The 27,488-nt window shown below is 56.5% G+C and overlaps 2 protein-coding genes across 5 annotated transcripts in view; both read left to right on the top strand.

Moving 5' to 3' along the window:
- The window catches only part of SCN4A (sodium voltage-gated channel alpha subunit 4), a 45,133-nt gene extending 31,776 nt beyond the window's left edge, over positions 1-13,357 (top strand). The window contains exons 15-25 of one of the 2 annotated variants that reach the window (XM_046677114.1): positions 468-956; positions 2,952-3,084; positions 4,165-4,319; positions 4,870-5,043; positions 5,156-5,278; positions 6,628-6,906; positions 7,197-7,250; positions 7,515-7,649; positions 8,162-8,266; positions 8,923-9,193; positions 10,050-13,357. In XM_046677114.1, the coding sequence (XP_046533070.1) occupies positions 468-956; positions 2,952-3,084; positions 4,165-4,319; positions 4,870-5,043; positions 5,156-5,278; positions 6,628-6,906; positions 7,197-7,250; positions 7,515-7,649; positions 8,162-8,266; positions 8,923-9,193; positions 10,050-11,275 (3,144 nt within the window). In that variant the 3' untranslated portion in view covers positions 11,276-13,357. Of the gene's footprint in view, positions 1-467; positions 957-2,951; positions 3,085-4,164; positions 4,320-4,869; positions 5,044-5,155; positions 5,279-6,627; positions 6,907-7,196; positions 7,251-7,511; positions 7,650-8,161; positions 8,267-8,922; positions 9,194-10,049 lie in introns of both variants that reach the window. The other variant, XM_046677113.1, reaches the window with a different exon arrangement.
- Positions 13,358-13,842: 485 nt separating this feature from the next.
- On the top strand, positions 13,843-20,705 carry CD79B (CD79b molecule). 3 transcript variants are annotated; one of them, XM_046676788.1, is made up of 7 exons: positions 13,843-13,931; positions 17,210-17,328; positions 18,023-18,064; positions 19,047-19,349; positions 19,581-19,699; positions 19,949-19,990; positions 20,099-20,705. In XM_046676788.1, exons 1-7 carry the CDS (start codon positions 13,879-13,881, stop codon positions 20,195-20,197), a joined length of 777 nt encoding a protein of 258 aa, XP_046532744.1. In that variant the 5' UTR covers positions 13,843-13,878; the 3' UTR covers positions 20,198-20,705. The 3 variants fall into 3 exon arrangements, with proteins under 3 accessions (XP_046532744.1, XP_046532743.1, XP_046532745.1); XM_046676787.1 differs by having other exon boundaries at positions 18,020-18,064; XM_046676789.1 differs by lacking the exon at positions 13,843-13,931 and having other exon boundaries at positions 17,172-17,328; positions 18,020-18,064.
- The last annotated feature ends 6,783 nt before the right edge of the window (positions 20,706-27,488 follow it).

The raw sequence follows: 27,488 nt of genomic DNA, 5'->3' as shown, positions 1-27,488 counted from the left end.
AGAGGAATAGGGGACCTGCATCTGAGCACCTGGGAGCGCAGGGCCGATTAAAAGTCCCCCTTAGAAAAGAAAGAAGGCTCAAAAGATTCAGGTTCCTAATAAGTTCGGGAAGCTCAGAGACGTGAGCCCTGTTCTTAGTTCTACATTTCCCAGCAGCGGAAGTGGAAGACAGAGTCATGACAGAGTCCCTGCCACCCAGAGGGCTTCCCCAAACCCTGCCTCTGCCTTGGTCAGCAGAGTCCTATCATGTGCCCAAGCCTCAGTTTCCTCATCTGCAAAGTGGGAACGATAGCAACACTCCTCACCTCCGCAGACAGTTGTGAGGACTGCTTTAGGTGGCATCTTTTTAAATGCCCAACGTGTGGTCGGTCTGATCTGGAGGCCTGAGGACCCTCGTGCTGGCTGAAGGTGGCACCCTCAGGGGCCCAGAGGCTGAGCTGAGGCTCCCCTCAACCCCTGCTCCCCAGGTCCTGAACCTCTTCTTGGCCCTGCTGCTGAGCTCCTTCAGCGCTGACAGCCTGGCGGCCTCGGACGAGGACGGCGAGATGAACAACCTGCAGATCGCCATCTGGCGCATCAAGTGGGGCATCGGTTTTGCCAAAGCCTTCCTCCTGGGGCTGCTGCATGGCAAGATCCTGAGCCCCAAGGATATCATGCTCAGCCTTGGGGGACCCGGGGAGGCTGGGGAGGCAGGGGAGGCTGAGGAGAGTGCCCCCGAGGATGAGAAGAAGGAGCCACCGCCTGAGGATGATGACAAAGACCTGAAGAAGGACAATCACATCCTGAACCACATGGGCCTGGCTGATGGCGCTCCCAACAGCATCGAGCTGGACCACCTCAACTTCATCAACAACCCCTACCTGACCATCCACGTTCCCATTGCCTCCGAGGAGTCTGACCTGGAGATGCCTACAGAGGAGGAGACTGACACTTTCTCAGAGCCTGAGGATGGCAAGGTGAGCCCATCACAGGGCCCAGCTTGAGGGGAGGGGGTCAGATAGACACAGCTTCACATTTTTGTGTGACCTTGGGCAAGTCATAAATCCTCTCCAAATCTCAGTTCCTCCATCTGTAAATGGGGGTAATAGTACCTACCTTGTGACATTGTTGTGACCATTAGAAGAGATGCCGTGTTTGTAAATTGCTTAGTAAGCTGTCTGTGAATGGTGACTATTAGTACAGTTATTAAGATCTGCCCTCCTGTCCTAATACCCTCGTCTCTCCTCCCTTCACTCCTGCCTTGCAACGCCACCTGGGCCCCTCACCAGCAGGTGGTGCTCTTGGTCAGGATGTTCTTACCTGGGCACCTCAGCTCCAGGGCTGGGACCCAAGAGGCCTCTCTTGAGCTCCCCCTGGGCTTGAAGGCCCTGCCAGGTCCTTGCCGTTATCATCTACTTCTGTTTAGCCCCCACCTGGGGCTGCTCCCAACCTCCCAGTGTGGGCCAAAGTGCCCAGTCCAGGCTGAGGATTCTCAGGAGAGGGCCAGGGGCCCAGTGGGGCTGGGAGAACAGGGAGTTGGGACACAGCTTCAGCAGGAGCCCGACCCACCCACCCAGCCCGTGCAGGGTGCCCACTGCTGGGTGGAGATGCCCTCCTCCTGCCCTCCCCTGCCCGGGTCGGGGAGGCACTGGCAGTCACTCTCAGAAGCTCAGGCTGAGGCTGGGGCTTGCCTGGGCCTCCCAGGGGAGCTGACTCTGAGCCGCCTCACCCACCCTCTGGCTCTGGCAGGGGAAGGACTAGCACATAAGCTGGGGCAGGATCCCCTGCCCACCCCCACCCCATCATGGGGGCCTGGCTGGGCGCCAGAGCCTGAATGAACTTTGCCCTGAAAGCTCTTGACTGCTTAGTCCCCCTAGATATGTGGCTCACTGACTTACCAGGGGGCCGAGTGCCTGCCAAGCTATAAATACCCAGGGAAATGTGGCACCAACCTCGGTATGAAGAGCGGGCGTGGGGGAGGGCTGGAGAACGCCCAAGGCCAAGGCTGGGGACTCTTTAAAGGGGGCAAGCAGGGCTCCAAGAGGGATTGTGGGAGTTGGAGTGCACAGGAGGGGCAATTGGCTCAGTGAATGCTCTGGCTGACCTGATGCTCCCTGCCTCAGTTTCCCTTTCTGTCAACTGGGCACAAGGACCCCCCCCTGGTTTTCTGGTGACCATTCTGGATCCAGAGCTGCCCCTGAAGCTCCTCTCTCCATCTTCCCCTTCGGGGGCCTCACCCCAAGCCATGAAGGGGTCCCCTTGAGAAGTAGAGGGTGGGGCCGGGAGGCTGGCCTGGGACAGCACCAGGAGGAGAGGAAGGGAGGCCTGGCCAAGGGGAGCACCAGCCTCCTCCAGCCCCACCCCACTCCCATCAGGTTCCTTTGGCCCCAGGCTGGAGCTTCGGCTGGGGAAAATTTTCTGTCCTTTCTGGATTCCTCAGCCAAACAGCCCCTGGGGGGTGAAAGGCTCAGACCTTGGAGGCACCGCATACTGTTCTCTGTGGGCTGTGGCAGCCCCAGCTCCATCCTGAGCCCCTTACATACCCCCTCAGAATTACCTTCAAGCCTCTTATTCCTCTGCTGTCCCCCTCATGCCTCTCCACACCTCCCAGAACTCCCAGCCCAGCTGAGCCACCCCCTGGCCAGTCCCTGGCCTGTTTGTCTCCTGGCTCTCCCCCTACCTGAGTCCCCCGCAGGTCTCAGCGTGCCCTCGCCGCCCTTCCCGGGCTTCAGCCCTGCTTCGACCCAAATCTAAGTACCACGAGGGCAGGACCACAGCTGCCTCGGTCGCTGTCATTCTTCTGCATGGGCCACAGTGCTGGTTCCATAATCCAGGGCTGAGTGAATGAACGAATGAATGAATGGGAGAGCCCTCCACCCCCTTTCTCCTCCCCCTTCTGGTCTCTCATCCTGACCTCCTCTGCCCCACCTGGTGGGAGGACCCGGGGTCACATGACCCTGTGGCCCCTGCAGAAGCCACTACAGCCCCTCGACGGGAACTCCTCCGTCTGCAGTACGGCCGACTACAAGCCCCCCGAGGAGGACCCCGAGGAACAGGCCGAGGAGAACCCTGAGGGGGAGCAGCCTGAGGAGTGCTTCACCGAGGGTGAGGGCAAGCCTACGTGTGCACCCCACCCCTTCTGGGTCCCTCCCCCAGCCCAGCAGACCCCTAGCCCAGCCCCAGCCCATTTTCTCCTCAGGGACGCACACATCACAAAAGCATGCAGGCCCTTCTTTCCCTGAGGCTACCCTGCCCTGCCCTGCCACAGCTTGGGAGAATACAACCCTGGGAAGGGGTGTCAGGGCCCGATGCCTCTGAGCTCCTCACTCCCTGAGCCTCAGGTGTGCACAGTAGGTGATGGCAGCACTGGCCCCTGAGGGCTGCTGTGCAGAATCCCCACAGAGCCCCGACAGTGCCATCTGGTACGAAGCAAGTGCTCAGGAATGGCTGCTCTGTAATCCTCCCTGGTTTCCTCTTCCAAGAGAGAGACCTGCCCAGCCCTTCAGGGAACAGCCCGGCAGGAACATTTTTTTTTTTTTAAAGATTTTATTTTTTCCTTTTTCTCCCCAAAGCCCCCCAGTACATAGTTGTATATTCTTCATTGTGGGTCCTTCTAGTTGTGGCATGTGGGACGCTGCCTCAGCGTGGTTTGATGAGCAGTGCCATGTCCGCGCCCAGTGTTTCGAACCAACGAAACACTGGGCCGCCAGCAGCGGAGCGCACGAACTTAACCGCTCGGCCACAGGGCCAGCCCCCCGGCAGGAACATTTTTGCCCAAAGGGCCAGGGTTGTACAGAGTTAAGGCTGCCTGTTTGGAGTGGGGGAGGCTGGGGGCAGCCGATAGCTATAGCGCCTGGGCTGGTGGCCTGCACCCCTGCATGTCTTTCCTCTGCATGTCCATCCCTGGCAGCAGTTGACGCATGGGTGGAGTGGGCTGTGGAGGGAGGACTTGAGGTCCCCATGCGAGGGCTGGGGCTGGACCTCCCTACTTCCCGCCCATTTCCAACCAGTGGTGAAGGACACGGAGCCAGGTGTTGGGAAGAGGTGGGGGCTCTGGGTTTGGGGGGCAGCAAGGTGGAGAGCTGGAGGAGGCATCCTGGGAAGGTGGTGGGACCATGCTGACCATGCATCCTGAGGCAGCCCCCAGGCCCGTGACATAGTGCCCTGGCCCCTTCCCTCCCCCAGCCTGTGTGCAACGCTTTCCCTGCCTCTCCGTGGACATCTCCCAGGGCCGTGGGAAGATGTGGTGGACCCTCCGCAGGGCCTGCTTCAAGATTGTCGAGCACAACTGGTTTGAGACCTTCATTGTCTTCATGATCCTGCTCAGCAGTGGAGCCTTGGTAGGCACTGCCCTGGGGGACAGGCATGGGCAGAGCGGTGCCAGGCTCAAGCAGGCCCTCCTGGCACTCCCTCCTTTCCACACCAGGAAGGGATGCAGCCTGGACAGTCCCGAACCCAGAGAATCCTAAAGGAGCTCACCTGTGGTTGCAGGATATGTTGTAGAATATATTAATTTTCTTAAAGTGACACATGGGCTCTGACTCTGTGTGCACCCATGGCGACAGGTCCCAACCAGCGGGCAGATTGGAAAGGCCCTGGGAATTTGGGATGGGGGCGGGATTGTAGATGTGTCACTGTGGACCCCCTCGCAGATGATTGAGTGCTGCTCTTCTTAGGGTTGGGGAGGGGGAGCTGAGGGGTTTCTCCCCAGCGGGAGACTCGTTCATCCCCATGATGGGCATGAGGAGTCTGAGAGATGCCAACAGCTGGCCCCCAGCCTGGCCCCAGGGCCAGGTCCCTAGGAACTGGCAGCATCAGGCAGGGTAGGGGACGTGGCTGCTGCCCCGGCCTCCCAGGCCCTGGCCACCCCGGCTGTGCTGGTGCCCCCAGGCCTTCGAGGACATCTACATCGAGCAGCGGCGAGTCATCCGCACCATCCTGGAGTACGCTGACAAGGTCTTCACCTACATCTTCATCATGGAGATGCTGCTCAAGTGGGTGGCTTACGGCTTCAAGGTATACTTCACCAACGCCTGGTGCTGGCTCGACTTCCTCATCGTGGACGTGAGTCCTTGCTGTCACCCCACCCCCACCCCACCCCCGTGGCAAGATCCAGAGGTTGTCCTTGTGGTCCTGAGGCCCTGCGCTCCCTGACCACCTCACCCTCCCTTTGCAGGTCTCCATCATCAGCCTAGTGGCCAACTGGCTGGGCTACTCCGAGCTGGGACCCATCAAATCCCTGCGGACACTGCGTGCCCTGCGTCCCCTGAGGGCACTGTCCCGCTTCGAGGGCATGAGGGTGGGTGCTGAGGGGACTCTTAGTAGGGCTAGGGATTGGGGGAGCAGTCACCACAGGGCAAGATACAGGGGGTGCATGTCTGTCCTCCGGCCACCACCAGGGGAGGCAGAGGGCTTGGACCAGGGCCCTGCTGAAAGCCAGATTTGGGGGCCCCCAGACATCCTTCCACACCAGCCCCGGTGCCCATTCCCGCCCTAGGACCCTCTCCTTGGCTCAACCCTGCCACCACTGGGGGGCAGCAGAGGCTGCAGCAGCTTCCAGGAGGGCCGGCAGGGAGGAGAGGAGGGAGGAGAGCAGGTATGTGTGTTTATAGGTTCCCTCCCCAGCCTCACACTGGGCCCCCCCAAGGCCCTGAGACCCGAGCAAGCGGGAGGTGTTTGTGCCCAGGCTCTGAGCCAGCCTGCCCTTCCCTCAGGCCCCTGAGAGCGGAAGTGACAGATAAATAAAGGGTTTGGGCAAGACAATGGGACTTCCCCAGCAAAGGGAGGTCCGTTGGGAACAAGACCCACTCTGGAGGGACAAACCTCCGTGAAGCAGCTGGTTGTAGGCCAGCCGTGCACTAGGCCCCAGTGGCTCCCTCCCGTTCATGCGAGGGGCCAGCTAATGCTGGGCTCTCCCACCCCCCAGAGCTGGGGACCCTGCCCCATTGAGGGAAAATGACCTGCCCGTGGCCACACACCAACTGCCTGGTTGGTGCCCCAGCCAGGAATAGAGCTCCCTGGGTATCACCAGGCTTGTGCCACCCACTCTGTCTGAAGCTTGTAAAACAGCTTTTCCTTGAAAAGGGACAATTCCCAGATTTAGCCCAGTCTGAAATTGGTGAGGTTGACCCGTGTGGCCAGGACTGGGGTGGCGCAGAGCTCCAGTCCCAGGGTCCGGCTGCTTCGAAGACCCTGATGGCTTCTTTTCTGTGTCTGTGCCTCAAATGGCTGTGAGCAGATGAGCAGGGGGCCAGGTCACGGGAGCTGAGTTTCCTATGGGGGCCGAGGAAGGAGTGTTTGTCTCCTGCCTGGTGACCCGTGGCGGGGCTGCTTCCAGAGAAGCCCAGTGCCCCAACTCTGGGCTGATGGCTCCAACCAAGCAGAGAGCCTTCTCCAACCACCAGGCCGGCAACCCCTCACCCTTGCTCCTCGCTCCCACCCCTCCCCCAACACATACAACCCAGCTGACTTCTCCCCTAGGCCTGGCTCAGATTCGCCCTCCTCCAGGAAGCCTTCCCTGAATAACGATGCACAGCCCTGCCTGGTTCCCTGGTTAGTGTAGTTGGGTAGCCCTCTCCCAGAGGAGACCAGGTCTTCCCCACCTGCTTGGGAGAAGATCTGGCAATGACGCCCTTCCCTGGCCCCCAGGTGGTGGTGAATGCCCTCCTGGGAGCCATTCCCTCCATCATGAATGTGTTGCTCGTCTGCCTCATCTTCTGGCTCATCTTCAGCATCATGGGCGTCAACCTGTTTGCCGGCAAGTTCTACTACTGCATCAACACCACCACCTCCGAGAGATTCGACATCTCCGAGGTCAACAACAAGTCCGAGTGCGAGAGCCTGATGCACACAGGCCAGGTCCGCTGGCTCAATGTCAAGGTCAACTACGACAACGTGGGTCTGGGCTACCTCTCCCTCCTCCAGGTGGTGAGTGTGACCTGCTGATCAGCATGGAACTGGGATGGAGGTGCCCCGGATATCTCGTACCTGAGCCCACTGCCACTCCTTGTTAGGGAGCCGCCCACCCTGCTTCTAGGGCTGTGGGACCCTGAGGTAGTGTCTAGACCTCTCTGGCCTCTATTTAATGCCTGCCCCAGTGGGGCTCTGGGCAGGCAGCCTCTGGGGAGGACCAGACTTGGGGGGGCGGGGCGCATAACTCATGGATGATGGAGGCAGGGAGCAGCCCCCTCACCTCTCACCCAACCACACTTTCTTAGGCCACCTTCAAGGGCTGGATGGACATCATGTATGCAGCCGTAGACTCTCGGGAGGTGAGTGGGGGTCACTGAGATGTGGCTGGTGAGCAAGCCAGGGGAGAGGACTCAGATCAGAGACACAATGGCACATTCTGCCCATCCCCACTGCCATGCTGCCTCCTCGGGAGGCTCTGAGACCCAGCAACCTGAGGGTGGCTGGGTCCACCTCTGGACCCCAGGCCTCTCCTGCCCACAGTGGGATGGGGAGCAAGGAGCAGCCAGCATGTACCCCCAAGCATGCCCAGCAAACCCTGTCCCATCCTGTGGCCCCTGCAGCAGGAGGAGCAGCCGCAGTATGAGGTGAACATCTATATGTACCTCTATTTCGTCATCTTCATCATTTTCGGGTCCTTCTTTACACTCAACCTCTTCATCGGCGTCATCATTGACAACTTCAACCAGCAGAAGAAGAAGATGAGTATCCAGCCCGGCCATCCCTGGGCTCTCCCCATGCTGGGCTCCCTCCTCCCTTCCTTTGTCCCATCATTCCTCCGTATAGTCACAAATGCTGCCTCAGCACCCAGTGTGCTGTTGCTGGTGGCATGGTTGAGGCAGCAAGCCTGGGTTCAAATCTCACTGGGTGACCTTGAACAAGTGACTTGGCCTCCGTGAACCTCAGTTTTCTTATCTATGAAATGAGGTTGATGCTACCTACCTTGCTGGGTCCTTCTAAGGACCCAACAAGATATTGATAGAAAGCATCCCAAAACAGGCTGTGAGGCAGCGCTGGTCCCCTTCCCTTCTCTGGACCCCTCAGTCATCTTCCCCCTCTTCCCTCAACCCATATCTCTGGTCCCTCCAGGCCCCCCCTTCCCACCAGGCCCGCCTGCTGGGATGGGGGCTGCTTTAAGGGTGGTGCCTGAGGTAGGGAGGTTCTGGAGGCAGAGGGGGGATCCCCTAACCTTACGGGCTGCATTCCACTATACCTTGGAGGGAAAGACATCTTCATGACGGAGGAACAGAAGAAATACTATAATGCCATGAAGAAGCTTGGCTCCAAGAAGCCTCAGAAGCCAATTCCCCGGCCCCAGGTACAGCCGCTGGGCTCCTCCTCCTGCAGCCTGTGTGAGGCTCCCGCTGAGGGGGCTGATGGGGGCAAAATTCAGCTTGTGCTCTGCCTGCCAGGCTGCGTCCCTGACGTGAGGCTGGGTCCACCTGCAAAGAGGCTGGGTCTACCTGCCGAGAGGGGCGCCTCTTTGTAACTGCACAAAGGCACCGTATGCGCGAGCAGCGGCTGCCTGCTTAGCTCCAGTCACTGGTGTACCCCTCACCCCACCCTGCATAGCGCCCCAGTGTCCATCCACTTTCTCAGCTGGTGGCCTCTGGTCCAAGGGCCCCTAGGAGGGAGAGTAAGAGGATGTCCAGATACCCTCCCAGTGAGCAATGGCTTTGGGAGAAGGGTGAGGGGTTGCTGGGGACCTTGACAGAAGGAAGGGTCCCAGATTGAGGAAGGATGTCCACGGACCCCATAGAATGGCCTGGTCTGATAGCTCTCCCCTCCATGGCCTCCACCCTGCAACTTCACGACAAACCCTGATACCTCCTCTCCCTCTCTCTCTCCCTCTCCTCTTTGTTATGCTGTCGTGTCATCCTGTGTCTCCCACCTGTTCATGTCCTGTGTGGGCCCTGACCACTCCTCCACCCATATCCACCCATGTACATCCCTGCACTTCCATTCACTCTGCAGAACAAGATCCAGGGCATGGTGTATGACTTTGTGACGAAGCAGGTGTTCGACATCACGATCATGATCCTCATTTGCCTCAATATGGTCACCATGATGGTGGAGACGGACGACCAGAGCCAGCTCAAGGTGGACATCCTGTACAACATCAATATGGTCTTCATCATCGTCTTCACGGGGGAGTGTGTGCTCAAGATGTTCGCCCTGCGCCAATACTACTTCACCGTTGGCTGGAACATCTTCGACTTCGTGGTTGTCATCCTGTCCATTGTGGGTGAGCAGGACCAGCCTGGGCTGAGTCATTCAGGAAGGCCTGGTACTCCCATTCTCGTGTATGCACACCTGCTCATGCACCTGGCATGATCACGCACACACTCACACATACACATGTGCGTGTGCACCTGGCATTCACACTTAATGCACAAAGGCACATGAGGATGGGTTCACAGGCAGCCTGTTGCCTGCACACACGTGAATACACCTCCAGAAACATTTACCTGGCTACTAGACACACACTCAGGTGCTCATGTGCTTACTGAAAAACGTAAGAAGACAGTTCCAGTACCCACACACACTGGAGAAGTGCGTGGACATGTGTAATTATGATAGTAATTAGCTACCATTTATTGAGCATTTACTGTTTGCCTGACGCTGTGCTATGCACTTTACAGGCATTAGCTCACTAATTGTTCATAACAATGCCATGAGGGAGGTACTGTTATCCCTTCCATTTTACAGATGAGGAAACTGAGTCACAAACAAGTTATGTCGCATGCCCAGAGTCATACACACACAGAGCTATCCTCCCTCTCTCCCTTTCACTCTCATCTATGGCATCTGCAAACAGCCTTGGGAATGGGCCTTACCCTCACCCCATCAACGTTGGCATCTCTCACCTCCATTCAGCTCTGTCAGGGCACAGATGTCACCCCTGGCCTCAAGACCCTGGGAAAGCCCAGCCTGATGGGTCAGGCCATTAAGGCTATGCCCTGAGGGTTGAGCTTCTGCTGCTCCTTTCTGGGGAAGAGCACACCAGGCCGGGGCCCCTTGAGCCCCGCATGCCCCGCCCCCCACCCCCACCCCGGCCTCCCACCCTGAGGGCAGCAGTCCTCACCACTTCCTCCCTGCAGGCCTCGCACTCTCCGACCTGATCCAGAAATACTTCGTGTCACCCACACTGTTCCGTGTGATCCGCCTGGCACGGATCGGGCGCGTCCTGCGGCTGATCCGTGGGGCCAAGGGCATCCGGACGCTGCTCTTTGCCCTCATGATGTCACTCCCTGCCCTCTTCAACATTGGCCTGCTCCTCTTTCTGGTCATGTTTATCTACTCCATCTTCGGCATGTCCAACTTTGCCTATGTGAAGAAGGAGTCAGGCATCGATGACATGTTCAACTTTGAGACCTTTGGCAACAGCATCATCTGCCTCTTCGAGATCACCACGTCAGCTGGCTGGGACGGGCTCCTCAATCCCATCCTCAACAGCGGGCCCCCTGACTGTGACCCCACACTGGAGAACCCGGGCACCAGTGTCAGGGGTGACTGCGGCAACCCCTCCATCGGCATCTGCTTCTTCTGCAGCTACATCATCATCTCCTTCCTCATCGTGGTCAACATGTACATTGCCATCATCCTGGAGAATTTCAACGTGGCTACTGAGGAGAGCAGCGAGCCCCTGGGTGAGGACGACTTTGAGATGTTCTATGAGACATGGGAGAAGTTTGACCCTGACGCCACGCAGTTCATTGATTATAGCCGCCTCTCTGACTTCGTAGACACCTTGCAGGAACCACTGAGGATCGCCAAGCCTAACAAGATAAAGCTCATCACGCTGGACCTGCCCATGGTGCCCGGCGACAAGATCCACTGCCTGGACATCCTCTTTGCCCTGACCAAAGAGGTCCTGGGTGACTCTGGGGAAATGGATGCCCTCAAGGAGACCATGGAGGAGAAATTCATGGCAGCCAACCCATCCAAGGTCTCCTATGAGCCCATCACCACCACCCTCAAGAGGAAGCAGGAGGAGGTGTGCGCCATCAAGATCCAGAGGGCCTACCGCCGGCATCTGCTTCAGCGCTCTGTGAAGCAGGCATCCTACATGTACCGCCACAGTCAGGACGGCAGCGGGGATGGGGCCCCCGAGAAGGAGGGACTGATCGCCAACACCATGAGCAAGATGTATGGCCGTGAGAATGGGAACAGTGGTGTGCAGAGCAAGGGTGAGGAGAGGGGCTCAACAGGGGATGCTGGACCTGCCATGGGGCTCACACCCATCAGCCCCTCAGACTCTGCCCTCCCTCCCTCCCCACCCCCGGGGCTGACTGTGCGCCCAGGGGTCAAAGAGTCTCTTGTCTAGCAGGCTGCATCAAGGTGGCCAGCAGAGCCTGGTATAGCCCTAAAGCTCCCCTGTGGTGCCCGCTTGCTGAGGAAGCAGGGCTTTGAGTCTGGGACTGATCTGGCTCCCTGTCAGTGACAGGATTTGGCCATGCTGGGGCTGACACTCAGAACGGAGCACCTGCCTCCCCAGGTCATAGAAAATGGGAATTGCACTCTGAGGTTCCAAACTGGGCCTGAGGCCCCTGCCTCCATGATTTCACCTTCAAGTTGTTCTCACCTCCTCATGGGCCCTGCTACCCCTCCTCTTGGCCTGGGGGGAGGTCAGAACATCAGAATCTCTGCCCTCCACTTGGGGAGGAGCTGGCCTACAATGGAGGGATTTGCTGCCTTCCTGCCACCAGAGTCTTAAGAGCTACTGGCCTCTCCCCAGGCAGTGGCTCAGGTGCCCAGCCCCTCCAGGACGTCTTAACTTCAGTGACAGCAGACACCTGACCCCAGGCCCTGCCAGCTCTCTGACTCTGAGATGCAGCTTCACCCTGCCAGCTCAGGATTTCCCTGGGAAAGAGAAGTGTCACTGGTCCAGAGATGGCTCCACAAACCTGATTGGCCACTGGATCCTGACACATCGGGCTGGGGTTGTGTTCCCTGAAACCATTTCCCAGTTTGTCCATTGTCCAGACCCCTGGCTCCCCTGGCTGGCCCCTGGGGGAAGAGCAGAAGAAGAATTCCACTTGAGGACTGTCTTTTTCTGGGAAGTACAGATGGGTAGTATAGGGTGGATCCTACCAGCTGTGTCATTGCACTGGAGGCTTTCTTGGCCTTAGCACCCAGACCTGGGGTGGGGTCGGGGACCCTGGGGCTCAGGAGGCAGATTCCTGTCCCTCCCTCCCTTCCTCACTCCTCCATTAGCACTGGGGCTCCCTGTAGCCTCACCAAGCCTCGAGATCACCTTGTCGTCCCCCACCACGCCCATCTCTTTCTCCCTCCTCATCTTTTCTTCTCCCTCCTCAAAGTGATCCTAAGAACGTTATAGTTGAGCCCATGTGAGAGATTTCAACACCGGGGCATGCATGGCTCACCTGGCTCAGGCCCAGCCTTCCAACTTCCTGCTGCCTGGAAAGCCGGGTGGCACGTCTGCTGGCATGGCAGTGCCAGGCCTCTGCTGGCTCCTGGAGAACAGACAGAGGCCAAGCTTGGAGGAGGGGGTGAGAGACCTGCCCAGGCATTACTGGATTTATTCACCTGTGTGTGTCCCTTTGTGTCTGCTTTGTGCCATGTGTATAGCTGTGTGTGTGTGTTAAAGTGTGTGAACCACCGCGTCCTACGATGACTGCATACGCATGTGTGTATGGTTATATTTGTATATATGTGTGTCATTGTGCCCCTGTAGTGTCTGGCTGGTGTGTGTGTGTCTTCTGTGCAGGGCTGTCCATGTGGTATGCCTGTGTTGTGAGTGTGTGTACAAGTGTGAACACGTGGTAAGGTTTGCACATTGAGTCCCTGTTGGCCTTAGTTCCTCTTCTTTTTCTTCTTGTTTCTCATGAACAGTTTGATTAAAACTCAGGAAGCAGCAAAACCTCCAAAACAACATGTGTGTGTGTTTGTGTGTGTGCACACCCAAGGCTGGAGCCTTCCTTTCTGTCTGCCCTCCTCACCGCCCTACCTGGGCATCCCTCTCTCTCACTCCCCATGAGTCCACTCTTCTCTCTTCCTCTGGTTCTCTTCATCACACCCATTGCCCCAGCCCTGCTCCCCATCTCCTGCCTGTGTCCTCTGCGGAAGGAGGCCCCCACTCCTTCTGTCTCCTCCTGCAGAAGGTTCATCCTATAGGGGGCAGCCTCGTCCCTGACCAGCCCTCTGCCCACTGCCTTTCCCTCCTCCAGCCCTGGACGGGTGCGGCCCTAAGAGCCTCAGCATCTGCTGGACTGGATATCCTCCCCTGGACCGTGTACAGATTGCAGAGCCTTCCCCACCTGTGGCCCTCTCCCCTGCAGATCCACACCCATTCGCACCTTGTCTGGGTGGGGACAGGCCCAAGCCAGGCCGGCAGATGGGGTCCTTTGTACAGTTCTTATAATAAACCTCCCCCTGGTGCCTCTGATGTGTGGGTTTCTTCCTTCTGCGCCTCAACATGCAGATGTCGTGGAGTCTGAGGGAGCAAGAAGCAAGAAGGACTGGTGGGGATTGGAGCCAAGTGAGGATGACTTGGGAGCCTCTAGGGGGCCGGGGAGGGCAGGATAAGGAAAGCCTCAGCTCCCTCCCCTGGCCCAGTCCAGCTCTCTCCTGCCCCCTCCAAAAGGAGGCTTGGACACCAGTGTCTTAGCTGCTCTCTGGCCTCCTCTTAGCTGGAGTCTGAGAGGCCAGATGAGGTCAGGAGCTGTGCCCCTCCTTCCCAACAGGCAGCACCACACTCCCTCTCCCCACAGCACCCAGGAAAAAGGTATTGGGACCCCGCCTCCCCGGCCCCTCCTCTCTGGGAGCCCCTTCACTTCTCTCCCACCCCAGAGGCCCCAAGGTGCCTGTGGGGCACACGGTATGTGCGTGTACCTCCCTCTCCAGTGTGTGTACTATCCCCCACAGGACCCTGCCGCTGAGCCCCGACCCCAGAGAGCCCAGGGTCCCATGGACCCAGGACAAAGAGTGATGTTATGCAGTGAGCTCAGTCTACGATCCCGGTGGGTGAAATATAATGTTATATACAATTTTGTTTCTTACAACTTGGTTTCTGACTTCCATACTGTATTCCTTCAAACTAGTCCTTTTCAAGATTTCTGCACCCCCTTTTCCTGGGTCCTGAGGTTACATGGCACCCATGGGAGCTGGAGAGGGGCACCCACAGGCCACCCTGATGTCCCTCAGCCACGTCCCTGAGGCCCCTCCCCATCCTGCTGCTCTTTTTGCCCGGTGGGGAGGGGTCCAGCATCCCTGCAGGGTCCTCTGAGCCCCCGCCCAGGGTGCTGACCGCCCTCCCTGGGATGGGGAGCCAGTTCTCACTTTAAGTTTCTCCAAACTGCGCCTGGGTCCCTCTCTGGCCCCAAGGACAGGAAAGCTTGCAGGGGGGCCCAGTCGGCCTTTCCCCTGATGCTTGAATGGCAGCAGAAAAAAAGGCAAAAACACAGATACCACAGGCTAATATTTCAGAATCACATCCCTCCCCAGTTGTCAGTGCTGTTCACCACCTTCCTGAGGGCGGACTGTGCTTCCAGGGTCCTCGCCAAGTGCTTCAGATATAGGATTTCCTTCAAGGCGCACAACCGCCCTCTGAAGAAGGTATTATTATGATTATTCCTATTTTACACAAATGAGGAAATGGTATCTGAGGGGTTAAGGCTGGGTGTTGCTTAGCTGAGCACTGTTGGCGTGTGAGACAGGGGAATTCTGCTTGTGAGACGCTGTCCCTTCCACTTCAGGGCCTTCAGTGACCCTGGCCCATGAATGCCAGTTGGGTCCACTGGTCATCGTGACCATCACAATGGCCCTGGCGCATTTCCAGATGCTCCCGAGGTGGGACCCCCCCGCCTTGTTGAGGACCACCACGTAACTTGGGAGGCTTTCTGGCTGGTACACTGCAGGGCTGGGATTCAGACCCACATCCTTCTAAGCCAGAGGCCTCCTCCCGGTAACAGTGTGCCTAGTGGAGCCAGTCAGAGCAGACTGGGGAAGGGGCAGGGGTCTGAGCCCTTCTCTCACTGAGATTCTGCTGTCTCCCACCATCCCCAGGGTTGTGGGGGGTCCCTGTCCTCTTGCTTCCCCAAACCCCTGAGCCCCTTGTCCCCTCTCCCTACACCTCCATTTCTTGTTTTGATGCTGCCTTCCTGGAAAGGTGGGGTGTGCAGCCCAGGGTAGCTGGGGGCAGAGACGGGAGTGGGCTTACGAGGCCTCCTATTCCAGGAAAGAAAAGGCGTCACAAGCCCTGGACCGAGCTCAGTACTGTTGTCACCAAGGAGGGAACAGCGCGGTCCCAACTGTGACAAATAACCCCGCAGGCAGTGGGGCCCCCTCGCCCCCACTCCCTCTTGAAAACGGATCTCTGCCTGGCATGAATGGGCATGAAGTCCAAAGGACACATCTGCATCCCCACCCACGGGGGACATGGATATGTGTGTGTTTGGAGGATATCAACAGCCTCCCAACCTTTATGCCCCCTAGAGTCACCCTGGGCCCCAGGACCAGCTCCTGAGCAGGCGCCACTCCACACAGCCCAGGCAACACACCTGTGAGCATACACATGCACACCTACATGTGTGTGCCCCAAGCCTTCCCCAATTATTCTCCCAACTTTGGGGGGACACTGGCCCCAAAGCTAACCAAGGCCTCCACCACCAGGATGTACTTTGCTAAAAGAAGAGACCCCTGGATTTCCCCCTATTCCTCTAGGGTGTCTCCAACCACCCCCACAGCACCAGGGGCCAGCAGTCCCCAAGCTGACCTCAGGTGATGTTTATATTCCCGGGTTGTTTGTTCTATGAACTGAACATATGACACATTTTCAGAGAAATGTTTTTTTCATTTGGAACATCTGGGAACAGCAAGAACATCTGGGACTGCCGGGAACGGGCTGTTCCTTCAATGAAACCTTAACCCTCCTGTCCCCACTTTCCATAGTCTTGGTCCTGGTGGGCACTCCTCAAGGGTGTCCCCCACCATGACAGGTGAGGCCTATGCCCAGGACTGATGGGGCAGCATCTAAGACCCCTGCCTTCCTCACCGCTTGGGAGGCAGGTCCGCACCTCCCTAACCCAAATAAGCCCGCCAGCAGCACAGGCTGTCTAAAAATGGAGGTTAGTGGGGAGAACGAGATGGAGGCAGAAGACATGTAGGATTCAGCATCTTTCTTCCCTTCCTGGGGGTCAGGAGAAAAGAAGGAGTGAGGGGACAAGAGAGAAAAAAGAAGCTTTCAGGAGACGTAAAACTCAGAGTGAGCTCGGCCATGGGGCTGAGGTGTGCAGGCCTGCCGGGTGCAGCTGTGCAGGTCATGCACTAACACAAGAGCACCCCTCCCTCAAGGGGTGAGAGTTGTGTCTGACCCAGGGGCAGGGGCTCAAAGTTGAGCTTAGACAAGCTCCTGACCGCTATGGTTCCATCCACCAGTCTGCTGCTTGGCAAGATAAAGCCGGAGAGCCTTTTAGTTTCAGAACCTGAAACTAAACTGACCTCCTGTCCCCCACCCAAGACCCCTGCAGCTGTGGACAACACTTCAGTGCCCTGGGAGCCCCAACTGCTGAGTGGCGGGTTTTCTCTAAGCTGTCTCCACCTAAGTCCACCCACTTTGGCAGCTCCTAGCAAACTCTCCCACCAAGTGAGGGAGGGAAGCTTCTTGTGAGGGCCTGAACCAAATCATCTGCCACTCTTGGCTAGCTCTTGTTCAGGAACCTCTGTGGCCCCCTTCCTCCACAGGGTCAAATCTCCACCAACCTCCAACATGGCTGCCTGCACTCCAGTCAAGAGGCTGTGCTCTGGGCTCCTCTGGGTACCTGGCTTGGGCCCATAGCTGCCCCCCAGCACCTCTGCACCATCCTTCCTTGGTGCTCCTCTTCCTGCAGGGTGCAGGCTGGTCCAGGGCAGAGGGCCCACGCTCACATTCATCCACAGGACCCATGTGTATTTACCTAAGTGCCTGGGAATCTAGACTGCGGGATGGGAGGCTGACGGGCCTCAGGGCATGACCATCAGTGGGGTGGGTACACAGGGAAGGAAGCACAGGCTACTCTCAGAAGACTCAGGGGCCCCTACCTCCCAGGACATCCACTGTGGACCCCAGCTGTAGTGCCCAAGCTGGGGTGACCTTTGAGCCTTAGCAGCACAGCTGACAATAGAGCCCGCCCTCCCCCAGAGTCCCAGGAGAGTTGGTGCCTCCCCTGGGTCCCGATTTGCATGGCAGGAAGGGGCCTGGTGGGGAAGAGGCGGGGAGGAGACAGGCTGCAGCCGGGGCAGTTACACGTTTTCCCCCCAGGAGCCTCCATCCTTCCTCGTCACGGGCTTGGGGTCGAGACAGAGCGGTGACCATGGCTAGGCTGGCGCTGTCTCCCATGGCCAGCAACTGGCTCGTGGCGTTGCTGCTGCTCCTTTCAGGTACAGCCTCCTGCAAAGAGGCCTGCTGGTTTCGCTCTCTGTCACCATCTCTTTCTGCTGGTTATGTCTCCTGTTCTCTCCAACCTCCCTCTCCTATCTCTCACACTTTCTGCCTCTGTCCCCCTCTGACTGCCCCGGGGCCTGAGTCTGTGGGTATCAGCCATGCTGTTGGACTCAGGGGTCTGCAGCCCCAGCCCCTCTCCCACCTGAAGAGTGTCGGGGCTGAGCTGGGCATGAGGAGTTGGTGGCTCTGACCGCGGAAGAGTTAGGCCAGGGAGGAAGAGAGGAGAGCAGTGTGGTTCACCCCCAGGCCCTCTCGGGGCACTGCATGGGGGGAGGCAGGGGAAAAGTTACCCCCAAGCAGACCCTGAGACACGCATGTTCCAGAAACTGTCCCCTGGTCTGGAAGACTGGAGAGCCCAGCTGTGACTTTCCTCTCTGTCTCATCCAGGCTCCTGCTCAAGGCCACTGGGCAGGTCCAAGGCAGAAGCGGGGCTGGGACACAGATCTTCTGGTGACCCTATCCCACTCCAGTCTCTCCAGAGCAGGGCTGGGGAGGGCTGAGGGGTCTTAAAGCTGACGTCCTAGGAGGAGGAAGTGGGTCTGGGAAAGCAGAGGGCACGCAGGGGTAGGGCAGCCAGCTCAGAGGGGAGAGGCTCTGACCTGGCCCCGCCCACTTCCTCCCACCCAGCAGGTGAGGCGGTGCCATCAACCAACCACAAGGACCAGGCCACAGGTGGGTGAGTGGTGGGCAACTTTGCCGCTTCATTCTTGAGCAAGGATGTCTATGTCCAACCCAGGTCACTGTCCCATGGCTGCCCCTTGTGCCCTTGTCCCCCTGGGTCTCCTCACGCAGGACTCCCATCCCCACCACCCGCCCCCTCAGACATCATTCTCATTAGACGTAAGTGCTCCAGTTCCAGTGACTGAGGGGCTGGGCTAAAGCCAGGGTGGGAGTGGGGAGCCAAAGGGAATCCCACAGAGGACTCAGGCTAGGTCTGTCCTGCTGAGGAGTCGGGCTCAGCCCTGAAGGAGCCCACAACCTTAGGGGCTCTGACAGGCTGCCCAGGCTGCTGGAGCCCAGGAATTCCGAGGGTGCCACTCACTGCCGGGGTGAGAGGGAGGCTTCTTGGAGCAGGTGGGTGGGGAGAGCACGCCAAGCTGAGAAAGAGGGTTCAGGAACAAAAAGTGGAGCAGGTCCACGCAGGAGGGTAGGGGGAGGTGATGGAGGAAAGATGGGCAGGGGATAGGTGTGGAGGGCCTCCATTGCCAGGTTAAGGATTTGGCCTTTAACCTTGTGGGCAGTGGGGAGCCCCCGAGGATTTCAAACTAGTGCAGGGCATTCCAAGGCATGGAAAGGGGGAGCACTAGGCCAGGTGGGAGTCTGTCCTATGGGCCTCTGGGTCCCAGAGGGTGAGGCCCGGATCAGGCTACTGTACGGGCATGGAAAGAGATCAGACGGTTCCAGAGCCTTTCTAAAAGAAAATCAAATTGGTAGTGGTGGAGAGGCTAGTCAGGAAGGGGCAGGGTCCGGTGGTTTGGCCTGTGGCCTCTCATGTGGCTCAGCTCCCCCACACCTCTGCGTTATGTCTGTCCCACACAAGGACAGACAAGGGGTGCTAAGCCAGGGCTCAATGTCACCCAGGATGGGCCTCAGGTTGGGCTGGCAGCCAGGAAGATGCCAAGTGGGATTTTGATCCTGGCCTTGACTCCCACAGAAAGCCCTTGTTCCCAGATCTGGCAGTCCCCACGTTTTGTGGCCAAGAAACGAGGCTTTGAGGTGGAAATAAGGTGCCATGCAGAGACCTTGAGCACAGTGAGCTGGCTCCGGAAGCAGGAGAGGAACGACCCCAGGCCACTGACTGAGGACAGGGGCCGCATCCTAAAGACCAAGAATGGATCCATCCACACCCTCACCATCCGAAGCATCCAATATCAGGACAACGGCATCTACTACTGCCAGTGGAATTGCTCGGAGACGTCCTCTGTGCGGGGCTGTGGCACCGAGCTGCGAGTCATGGGTGTGTGTGGGGCCTGCCCTCCAGGCATGGAGGGGAGTGGGGGTGGACAGGGCCACAGGGTGCTCATGGAGTCATCACACTCCATCCCACCCCAGCCTGTCTCCACTGGGGAGGCTACATTGTGAAGGTGGCCCCAGAGCACCCAGGAGAGCTGCTGAAAAGCAGATCCTGAGGGATGCAGGCCCAAAAGGGGAGCCCAGCCTCACCATCCTTGGCCTCCTTCCACCCCAGGGTTCAGCACTGTGGCACAGTTAAAGCGGCGGAACACACTGAAGGATGGCATCATCATGATCCAGACCCTGCTCATCATCCTCTTCATCATCGTGCCCATCTTCCTGCTGCTGGACAAGGTGACCTTGGGGGCTGGGGAGGTGGCCATGGGGCAGGCCAGAGATGGGCAGGGTCTCCATCTTCTCAGCCCCAGAGCCTGCCCATTGACTCACCATTTCCACCACTCCCTCAGTCATTCAGTTTGTTCTTGCAAAGTGCACCTCAACCCCTCACCCCTCACCCCAGGCCAATCTCGCTGGCCCTCACTGGCCTGGCCCAGCAGAGAAGTGGGTGGGGGAAGCTAACATTCTCCATCCCTGGCCCCGCAGGATGACAGCAAGACTAGGATAGAGGAAGATCACACATACGAGGTGAGGAGCCGGGTGGACCCTCAGCTCGGGGCGCCGGGGGGTCAGCAGCACCACCTGTTGGTGTGGTTGGGGAGCGGCCAAGGGCTGAGCTCCATTCCATGTCTCCAGGGCCTGGACATTGACCAGACAGCCACCTACGAGGACATAGTGACTCTGCGGACAGGGGAGGTGAAGTGGTCAGTGGGTGAACACCCAGGCCAGGAGTGAGGGGTTGGCCATCCCCATGCCCCTCGGCACAGCCTGCTGGGCCCTCATGGACTGCTTCAGAGCCGCCTGGCTCCCAGCGCATCCCTTTTTCCTTGGACCCCCTATCGGCCTCCAAAGTTGGCCCACCAGATCTGCCTGCCCCTCCAGCCTCTGGTCCCCAGCTCTTGCTGAAGGGACTGGAGTGGAAAGGCCACAGGGCAGTGATTTGGAGCAGGGAGTTCTCTGGGGATAGACTGGACCCAGCCTTCCAGGGGTGCTATGCGGAAATCCATCCTGCATTCAGGACAGGGCAGGCAGAGACTTGTCTGGAACCTGCAAATGGACTCAGAGCAGACTGCCTTCCTGTAGAGCCTGGGAAGGGCCACAGCCCGCCCCTACTTGGCCACAGATGGGCCGTTGAGAGCTTCATCCCTCTCCCACTCTTTCCTCCCCTCTCCCACCCTCTCCCACCCCAGGGGGCTGCTAGCCTTGAGCCCGTTCTCCTATGGAATAAACAACATGTCTTGAGAAACCACACATAGGCTTGTGACATCTATGAGTATGGGTTGGATGAAAGTATCTGTTCGAGCACAAGTTTTTGGGCACTCGTGGGCCTATGGGGTGTGGGAGGGGATGACTGCCATGGGGCTCATGGACCTCTCCTGGGCTCCTAGCTTCTTCTCTCTTAAGCCAGTTGGGATCTGCAGTCACATCCTCCTTTCTTCCCCTGCTGGGACCCTAGCTGGGCCCAGAGCAACTGGAGCCAGGCTGACTGGACTGGCCCTTCTCCTTGGCAGGGACGCCCTCATCTTGTGTTCCTTTTAGCCAACAAGCAGCACTTGAGTCTTGCTCTGTAGGGCAGGGGTTACCCTCCCCCACCCATCCCAATCCTACTGTCCTTCAGGGCCTTCTGCCTACAGGAAGCCCTCCCAAAGCGCCCCAGTCCCTGCCCAATGCCTGTTTAGACCCCGGCCTCTGCAGCTCTTTCTTAGCTACTGCCTTGCGCTGCCCCTGCTCACCTTGTGCTCCAGTTAAACCAGAAGCTCCCTGAGGGCAGGGGTTCCCCTGCTCGTACCACACAACCCCACCCCTGGCCCCCACCAAGCCTGAAAATTTTTTTTTAGTTTGACCTAGAGCCACACAAGAGAGAGATTCTTAACGAAGGAGGCTTTGTGGTGGTGAAGTTTGGGAGTCCTTAGTCAGGTGACCCCTCAGGGTCAGACTTTTCCACATATTATTAGTGCCCCCTAGGGTCCCAAGGTCCCCCACAAAATGGTCCCTCGGGCTCTACAAATTAGGACCCCAACCCTCCAGCTGCAGGAGTAACTGGGAGCAGCTCACAGCTGGGAGCTCAAGTGCAGTTAACCTCCATGTGCAAAGCCAGGCTGCACTCCGCTTCCTGTTGACCTTGGGGAGACCCCAAAACAGCTCTTTGCCATTCACTTTCTGGATTCAGGAAGGAGAAATCCCTGCCCTCAGGGAGCTGCCAATTTAACTGGAGAACCAAGACCAGCAAGGGGACCAGTGAGAGAAAAACCAGTTTTTACCAGCTTCCCCCTGGAACTCCAGGAGGGGCAGGCGGCTAAGGCAGGCACGGCCAGGGCTTCAAGTCAATTTCTCCATGGCTCAGTCGTGCCCACACAGAGCCAGGCTGGCCCAAGTGGGCTGGCCTGCTCCCTCCCTGGTCTCTGGGCTGCCAAAGGGAACTGGCTTGTTTTGGCATCTGCCTCCACTGAGCTGGAGCCCTTCCTCCTCTGCTACTTTGCATAGTGGCGCTAATTCTGTCCTCCTACCTCCACCAGGGACCCTGGGCAGCCAGGCTGGGGGTGGGGAGGAGTCTTCACTTCTCCCCCCAGCAGGGTCTCCCCCTGCTTGGGGCTGCCCTGAGTCGGGGAAGGCCTCGGTTTTACCAAAACACAACTCAATACCTTTGAATAACTGAGTTTTCCTAACTTTGAAGTGCTGTTGGCAGAGAATCACTTGAGCCCTGAGGCCTTCCTCCTCTACCAGACACCCCCAAAGGGTACCCGCCTTCACGGTTATGATGCAGAAGCCCTCCCTGGCCTACATTCCTGTTGTAGGAGCTTACACGATGGATGTCATCCTGTCTGTCTCATGGGTCCCTGGCCCCCAGAACTGACTGAGGCAGTGGGAACAAAGCTGAATGATGCTGGTGGCAATGAGGAATGTCGCAGGTCTCAGCTGCTTTATCTGCAAAATGGGAATCATAAAATCTGTCTGAGGGAAGGGATGTTCAGCATCTGAGCCAGATGCCGTTTTGTAAAAAAATTATCATATAGTAAAATTGACTTTGTTTTCTTTTGGTGTACAGTTCAATGAATTTTAGCACGTGTACAGATTTGTATAACCACCACCACAATCAAGATACAGAACATGAACCGAAATCTTTTACTGGGCCCCCAAAATATTTATATATTGAGCACCTCTTAAATGCCAACAGAATTTTATTGAGCACCTCCATATTCATTTATATGATCTTGCCTAAGCGCCAGCATAAGCCTGGAAGGGAGTAGCATTATCCCCATTTTACACATGAGGAACTTGAAGCCTAGGGAGATTATCATAATTGGCCAAAATTCACACCCAGACCTTCTGATTCTAAATCCAGCATTCTTCCCTCAAAGGACTGTGCCGGACTGAGCTTTGAACCAGAGGAGGAACAAAAGAAGGAGGGGACAGGGGAGGATCCTGGGACAACTTTGCCATCTCCAAAGTTTTCCCACTGTTCACAAGTCCCAAAGCCCCGAAGACCCCACTCCTCCCTAACAGGGCCAATGTCGTCCCATGGGGCCAACCTTCCAGGAGTCCAGCTCTGGGCGGCTTCTCTGGCCTTCCGCTTCCCCAGAAGGCAACCCTGAAGTCCTTTGGTGGGCACATGCGCCACTGCCCACTGGGGGAATCCAGCCCAGTCCCTCGGGGCCCTGGTGTCAGCACAGGCTGGTTCCTCCTCCGTTCTAGCTTGACTTCCGGCCCTCTCACTGCAGGTGCTAGGGTGCTCTGACCCAAGAGTTTGGGTGTTTTTCCAGCAGAATTGGAGGTGAGAGAAAAACAAAACGCGGAAAGCTGCCACTGTTTGGGTGTTACTGGCAGATAGTGTTTGTCCCTGAGCAGGTGTCAGTCTGGCAGAGTCTTCTGCGAAGGGCCTCAAAGGCCACATGGGAACACGGGGTTTGGGATTCCCAGATTCTCTTCCCCCCGTCCTCTGCTCTCTTTACCTGACCTCAGTAGATGGATTCAGAGCCGACATCTGTGAAAGTCTTGGATTTGTCTCTGCTCTCCACGTTGCGCCTGGTTACGGCACCCTCAGGACCTGCTGTTGACTCCGCTGCAAACGAAAAAAAAAAAACAACGACAAACCTTCCACTTGGGACACCTCCCCTGTCCTCTCCAATCCAAAAGCGTTTACTTGGAAACTTAGGCGACTCCACGGAGGACAAAAGTTAAGCATTAAATCCTGAATTCAGAGTGCAGTTTGTTAAAACACCTTTAGGCAGATCCTAATGCAATTTTCAAAGTAAAACAAACAAACAAAAAGACATCTTTTTCTCAAACCTGACACCACTTTCTCACACGACAGGATGGGGTGAGCCAGACACTGTGTGAGGTCCTGTTAGGGCTCAGGTCCTGCAAGTTGTGGGTCTGCATGGAACATGTGTGTGTACTCAGAATCAGCGTACGCATACTGCCTTGTCTACTTTATTCATTTAAATTTTTTCATGTTTATTGCTCTGCATCACAAAATCCCGTACTTCTTCTTCTTATTATTTTTGTACTTAATTTCAATTCTCTCTATTAAGTGGAGGACATTAAGACACAATGTGGCCTGCCTTGCCATTTCCGGCCAGATGGATATTTGAGTTCTTTCCTTGGCGCTGCCCTTCCGTCCATTCAATCCACTCAGCAGATGCTTGTGGAGTTCCTGGGCCTGGCACTGTGCCAGCTGCCACTTCCGCCCATTCCCAAGGCTATTTTTCCACCTCTATATCTTAGCTATTCCTTCATGGCAGTTTTCACGATGGAAAATTTCTTTTAATATTTTACCGTTGTGTATTTATTTGTTTGCTATTATCTCTCTTCCCCGTAGACTGTAAGCACCAGCAGGGAAAGGATCATGTCTTTTGTTCATCTAGGCCCATCTGCCTGATACAATGTCCAGCATAGGGAAGGAGCAACAACAACTTGTTGAATCAGTTAATGGGTGAATAAGAGAAGGAGTGAATGACTGAATAGATGAAAGGCACGAATCCAGCCTCAAAGAGCTCATAGTCCCACAAGGGGACTAAGACGTCCACAAATAACCACAGACGAAGGTAAAAGGAGGCAGAGGTTATTTCCAGCTGAGGGCACTAATCAGAAAAGCACCCCTGACTTCCCACAGCTGCTGGACACACCTTAGTACCTATTACTTCTTCTTAAATGGGACTGTGTCCCTGGGGAATAATCCCCAAGGTGGAAATTCCTTAGTAGGTCCGGTTATGTAGACTGTTAGGTACTTCTAGATCGTTCAGAGATCTTAAACCAGTGTAAACAACCCCCCATCAACCACAGGACTACCTGCCTCCCTCGTCCCCCCACCCCTGAGCCCTCCAAGGCCCTCCCTCCATGCTTGAACCCTCTGGCAAACTCTAGGGTCCAACCAGATAAAGGAAGTGAAAACACAATGTACACTGAAACGTGCAACACAAATGTGAAGGATGATGTGACTTGGTTCATTAAATTGGGCTACATCAGGTTGTTTTTTCCTGCCTCTTTTCTTGGTGCCTGTGGACCTCATTCTGGACAGAAGCTCCTTGTGTTCCATACCCCCAGCTTCACTGAACATCTTCTGAGTGGGGACTTGATCGCTGCCCTGCTAGCTTTGCATGAGGAAAGTTCTGTCCATGCCCAGCAGCGCCAGTGTCTTTCCCAGATGAGGCTTCTAAAGAGCTTGGCATTTGGGAAGACCTGGGCCTTGAGCAGCCATCACATAGGAGCTGAGAGACTCTGGGCAAACTACTTTGTGTGTTTGATCCTGAATGTCCTCTTATGAATGGGCTTCACACCTCCTATCACCCAGTAATACAGTGCCTGGCACGTGGTGTGTATTCACAAATGTTGATCTCCTTCCTCACCTCTCCTGGAGAAGCCCTTGGGAATCCTCATATAGTATTCTCTAAAGATTTTGACCCAGTGTGCTGAGTGATCAACTCGTGTTGGAAGCAAAGAAGAGGTGGAGTATGTCCGGGGTGCAATCCCAGCCTCTAGCCTCAAGGAAGACAGGACAGAGCTAGTGCTGGGAAGTGTGGTCTCAAGTGACCACAGTGGGGGCCGAAAGAGCTGCCACCAGTCCCTCTTTAGGCTGTCCCTAAAACCAGGGTGAGTATGACTGTAAATAATGAGATGGCCCCAAACTCTACGGAGTTGACCCTCAGAGGTGCTCTTGAAGCTTGAAAGAGGCCACTCTCGGATCAAGAGCAGATCTGTAAGTTTCCACAACACAAACAGAGAACCCCAGAGATGGTCAAGTCCAGAAATATGAAGGGCTTTCAATCACACTGAAATTCATGGATTCCAAGACGATGAGGGATTCATCCCGAGCCTTTTGAAGCAGACCTCAGAGATGCTAATCACAGCCTCTCCTCACTGGTCACCATGCAGAGGCCATTGTTGGGCATTCTCTGAACCTGGAGAAGCCAAGGGTCTGGCCTCAGGGTAATGCCCCAAGAAAGGGTGAGCAACTTCCCAGAACTGGAGGGAAAATCCTGAGTCTAATTCAAAGTTTATCTTCTACTAGCAATGAATTATCTATGTGGTCTTCATCACTAAAGGCCCTGAAAACGTCCAGACTGGAGAAAAGAGTCACCAGCGTCCACCCCTACATCCTTCAGTTCTTCCCTCTTTGGGTCCAATGGCTGCCATGGTAACCTTTTATAAAATGTATCCCCAGGGGTCCCCAGAGTCTTGTGAGCCCCCAGTTCTGGGGTCAACAGAAGTGGATGTGGTGAGAGGAGATGCTTCCCTCGCCTGGCTGGTCCCACCTGTTCTTGGCAGTAACCTGCCTGGTGGGGAGCCTCAACCACACCTCATTTGCAGCCACCTTGTGTGGCTCTCGAGCATTCCCCAACTTGGGTTCCTGTACCCTCACTCCTAGAGGAGGCCTGAGGCTTCTCTCATGGTCCACAGTTCACAGACAAGCCCCCCCAGCATTAGCTAGCAGCCTTTCATGAGGAGTTCCACATCAGCGCCCCTTTCCCTGGGTGACATAGGAGAAAGGAGTGGAGGGGGAGGCAGAAGGCATGTGGGGCTCAGAGACTCTCCTCTACTTCCCGCCTGGCCCATCCTCTTTGATGGAGCTGGAAGGTGTCCCCACCTTCCACAGAGCCTGTACCTTTGATGACACGTCACTCTGATCTTCCCACAGTCCTGCCTAGAGAACAGCTGCCACAGGTCCCAGTGCCCTCCCAGCAGATAATGAATCGGGGCTCGGTTGGGCAATGGTTCAAGAATGATGGGAGAAAAGAGAGCCCTATTTCTGGTCCTAAAAGGTGGAGGGAGCAAGGCTCAAGTACGCATATTCTCAACCATAGGAGTGAGACTTTCCAACATTGGTTGCCAACACCAGAACCAACCTCCTCTAGAAGGGTTTGCTTGTTCATTGGTTTGTTTTATGAGGGAAATGTGTTCTTTCCTGCTTTTATCCCAGAGGGTGATTTGATGCTGGTGACCTGTAGATGCTGAAATAGCCTGACCCTGGCACCAGCAGACTGGAAGGCAGGCAGCTTTACCTTCCTGGCCCTATCTTTGCCCTGTTCTGTGGTCTCCAACATGCACCCCGTGTCTCTAGACAATTCTCACCTGGTAAATGAGGGACAACAATCTGCCCCCTTAGGGGGCACAAAATGAGGCAAAGAGAGCCTTGTGATTAGAGGCAGGCTCTCTGTGTTCAGAGGGATGTAGAAGGTAAAGGAACTGAGTGGCACCCACCCCGTCTGCTTTGAGAAAGGGCTTTGCATGAGGCAACTTGGGAAGAGCCAGCCTTTGAGATCTGCTGCCTTGGCAGAGCAAGCCAGTGCAAGTCAGCCTCTCTGAGCCTCAGTCTCTTCCTCTGTACATGGGGCGATAACACCTCCTTCATAAGATGTTTGTGAGGGTCAAATGTGAGAATGCACAGGCATGCTCATCACAGCCTGATAAGCTCTATGTAAATATTAAATAAAGGAGAAGAAAGAGGAGGGAGGAGACTACGGTGACTCGAGCAAGCATCTTTCAGGGTGCTGTACCTTGAGTTCCAGTGCTGGGGACGAGACTCAAG

The sequence above is a fragment of the Equus quagga genome, chromosome 11 (assembly GCF_021613505.1).
Source record: "Equus quagga isolate Etosha38 chromosome 11, UCLA_HA_Equagga_1.0, whole genome shotgun sequence".
Lineage (NCBI taxonomy): Eukaryota > Metazoa > Chordata > Mammalia > Perissodactyla > Equidae > Equus > Equus quagga.
This window is presented reverse-complemented; position numbering and strand designations above follow the sequence as displayed.

Coding starts and splice junctions, on each gene's coding strand:
- CD79B (XM_046676787.1), top strand. CDS start 13,879: ATGGACCCAGGACAAAGAGTGATGTTATGCAGTGAGCTCAGTCTACGA. Junction 17,329..18,019: donor GTTGCTGCTGCTCCTTTCAG/GTACAGCCTCCT, acceptor CCTCCCACCCAG/CAGGTGAGGCGGTGCCATCA. Junction 19,700..19,948: donor TCTTCCTGCTGCTGGACAAG/GTGACCTTGGGG, acceptor CTGGCCCCGCAG/GATGACAGCAAGACTAGGAT.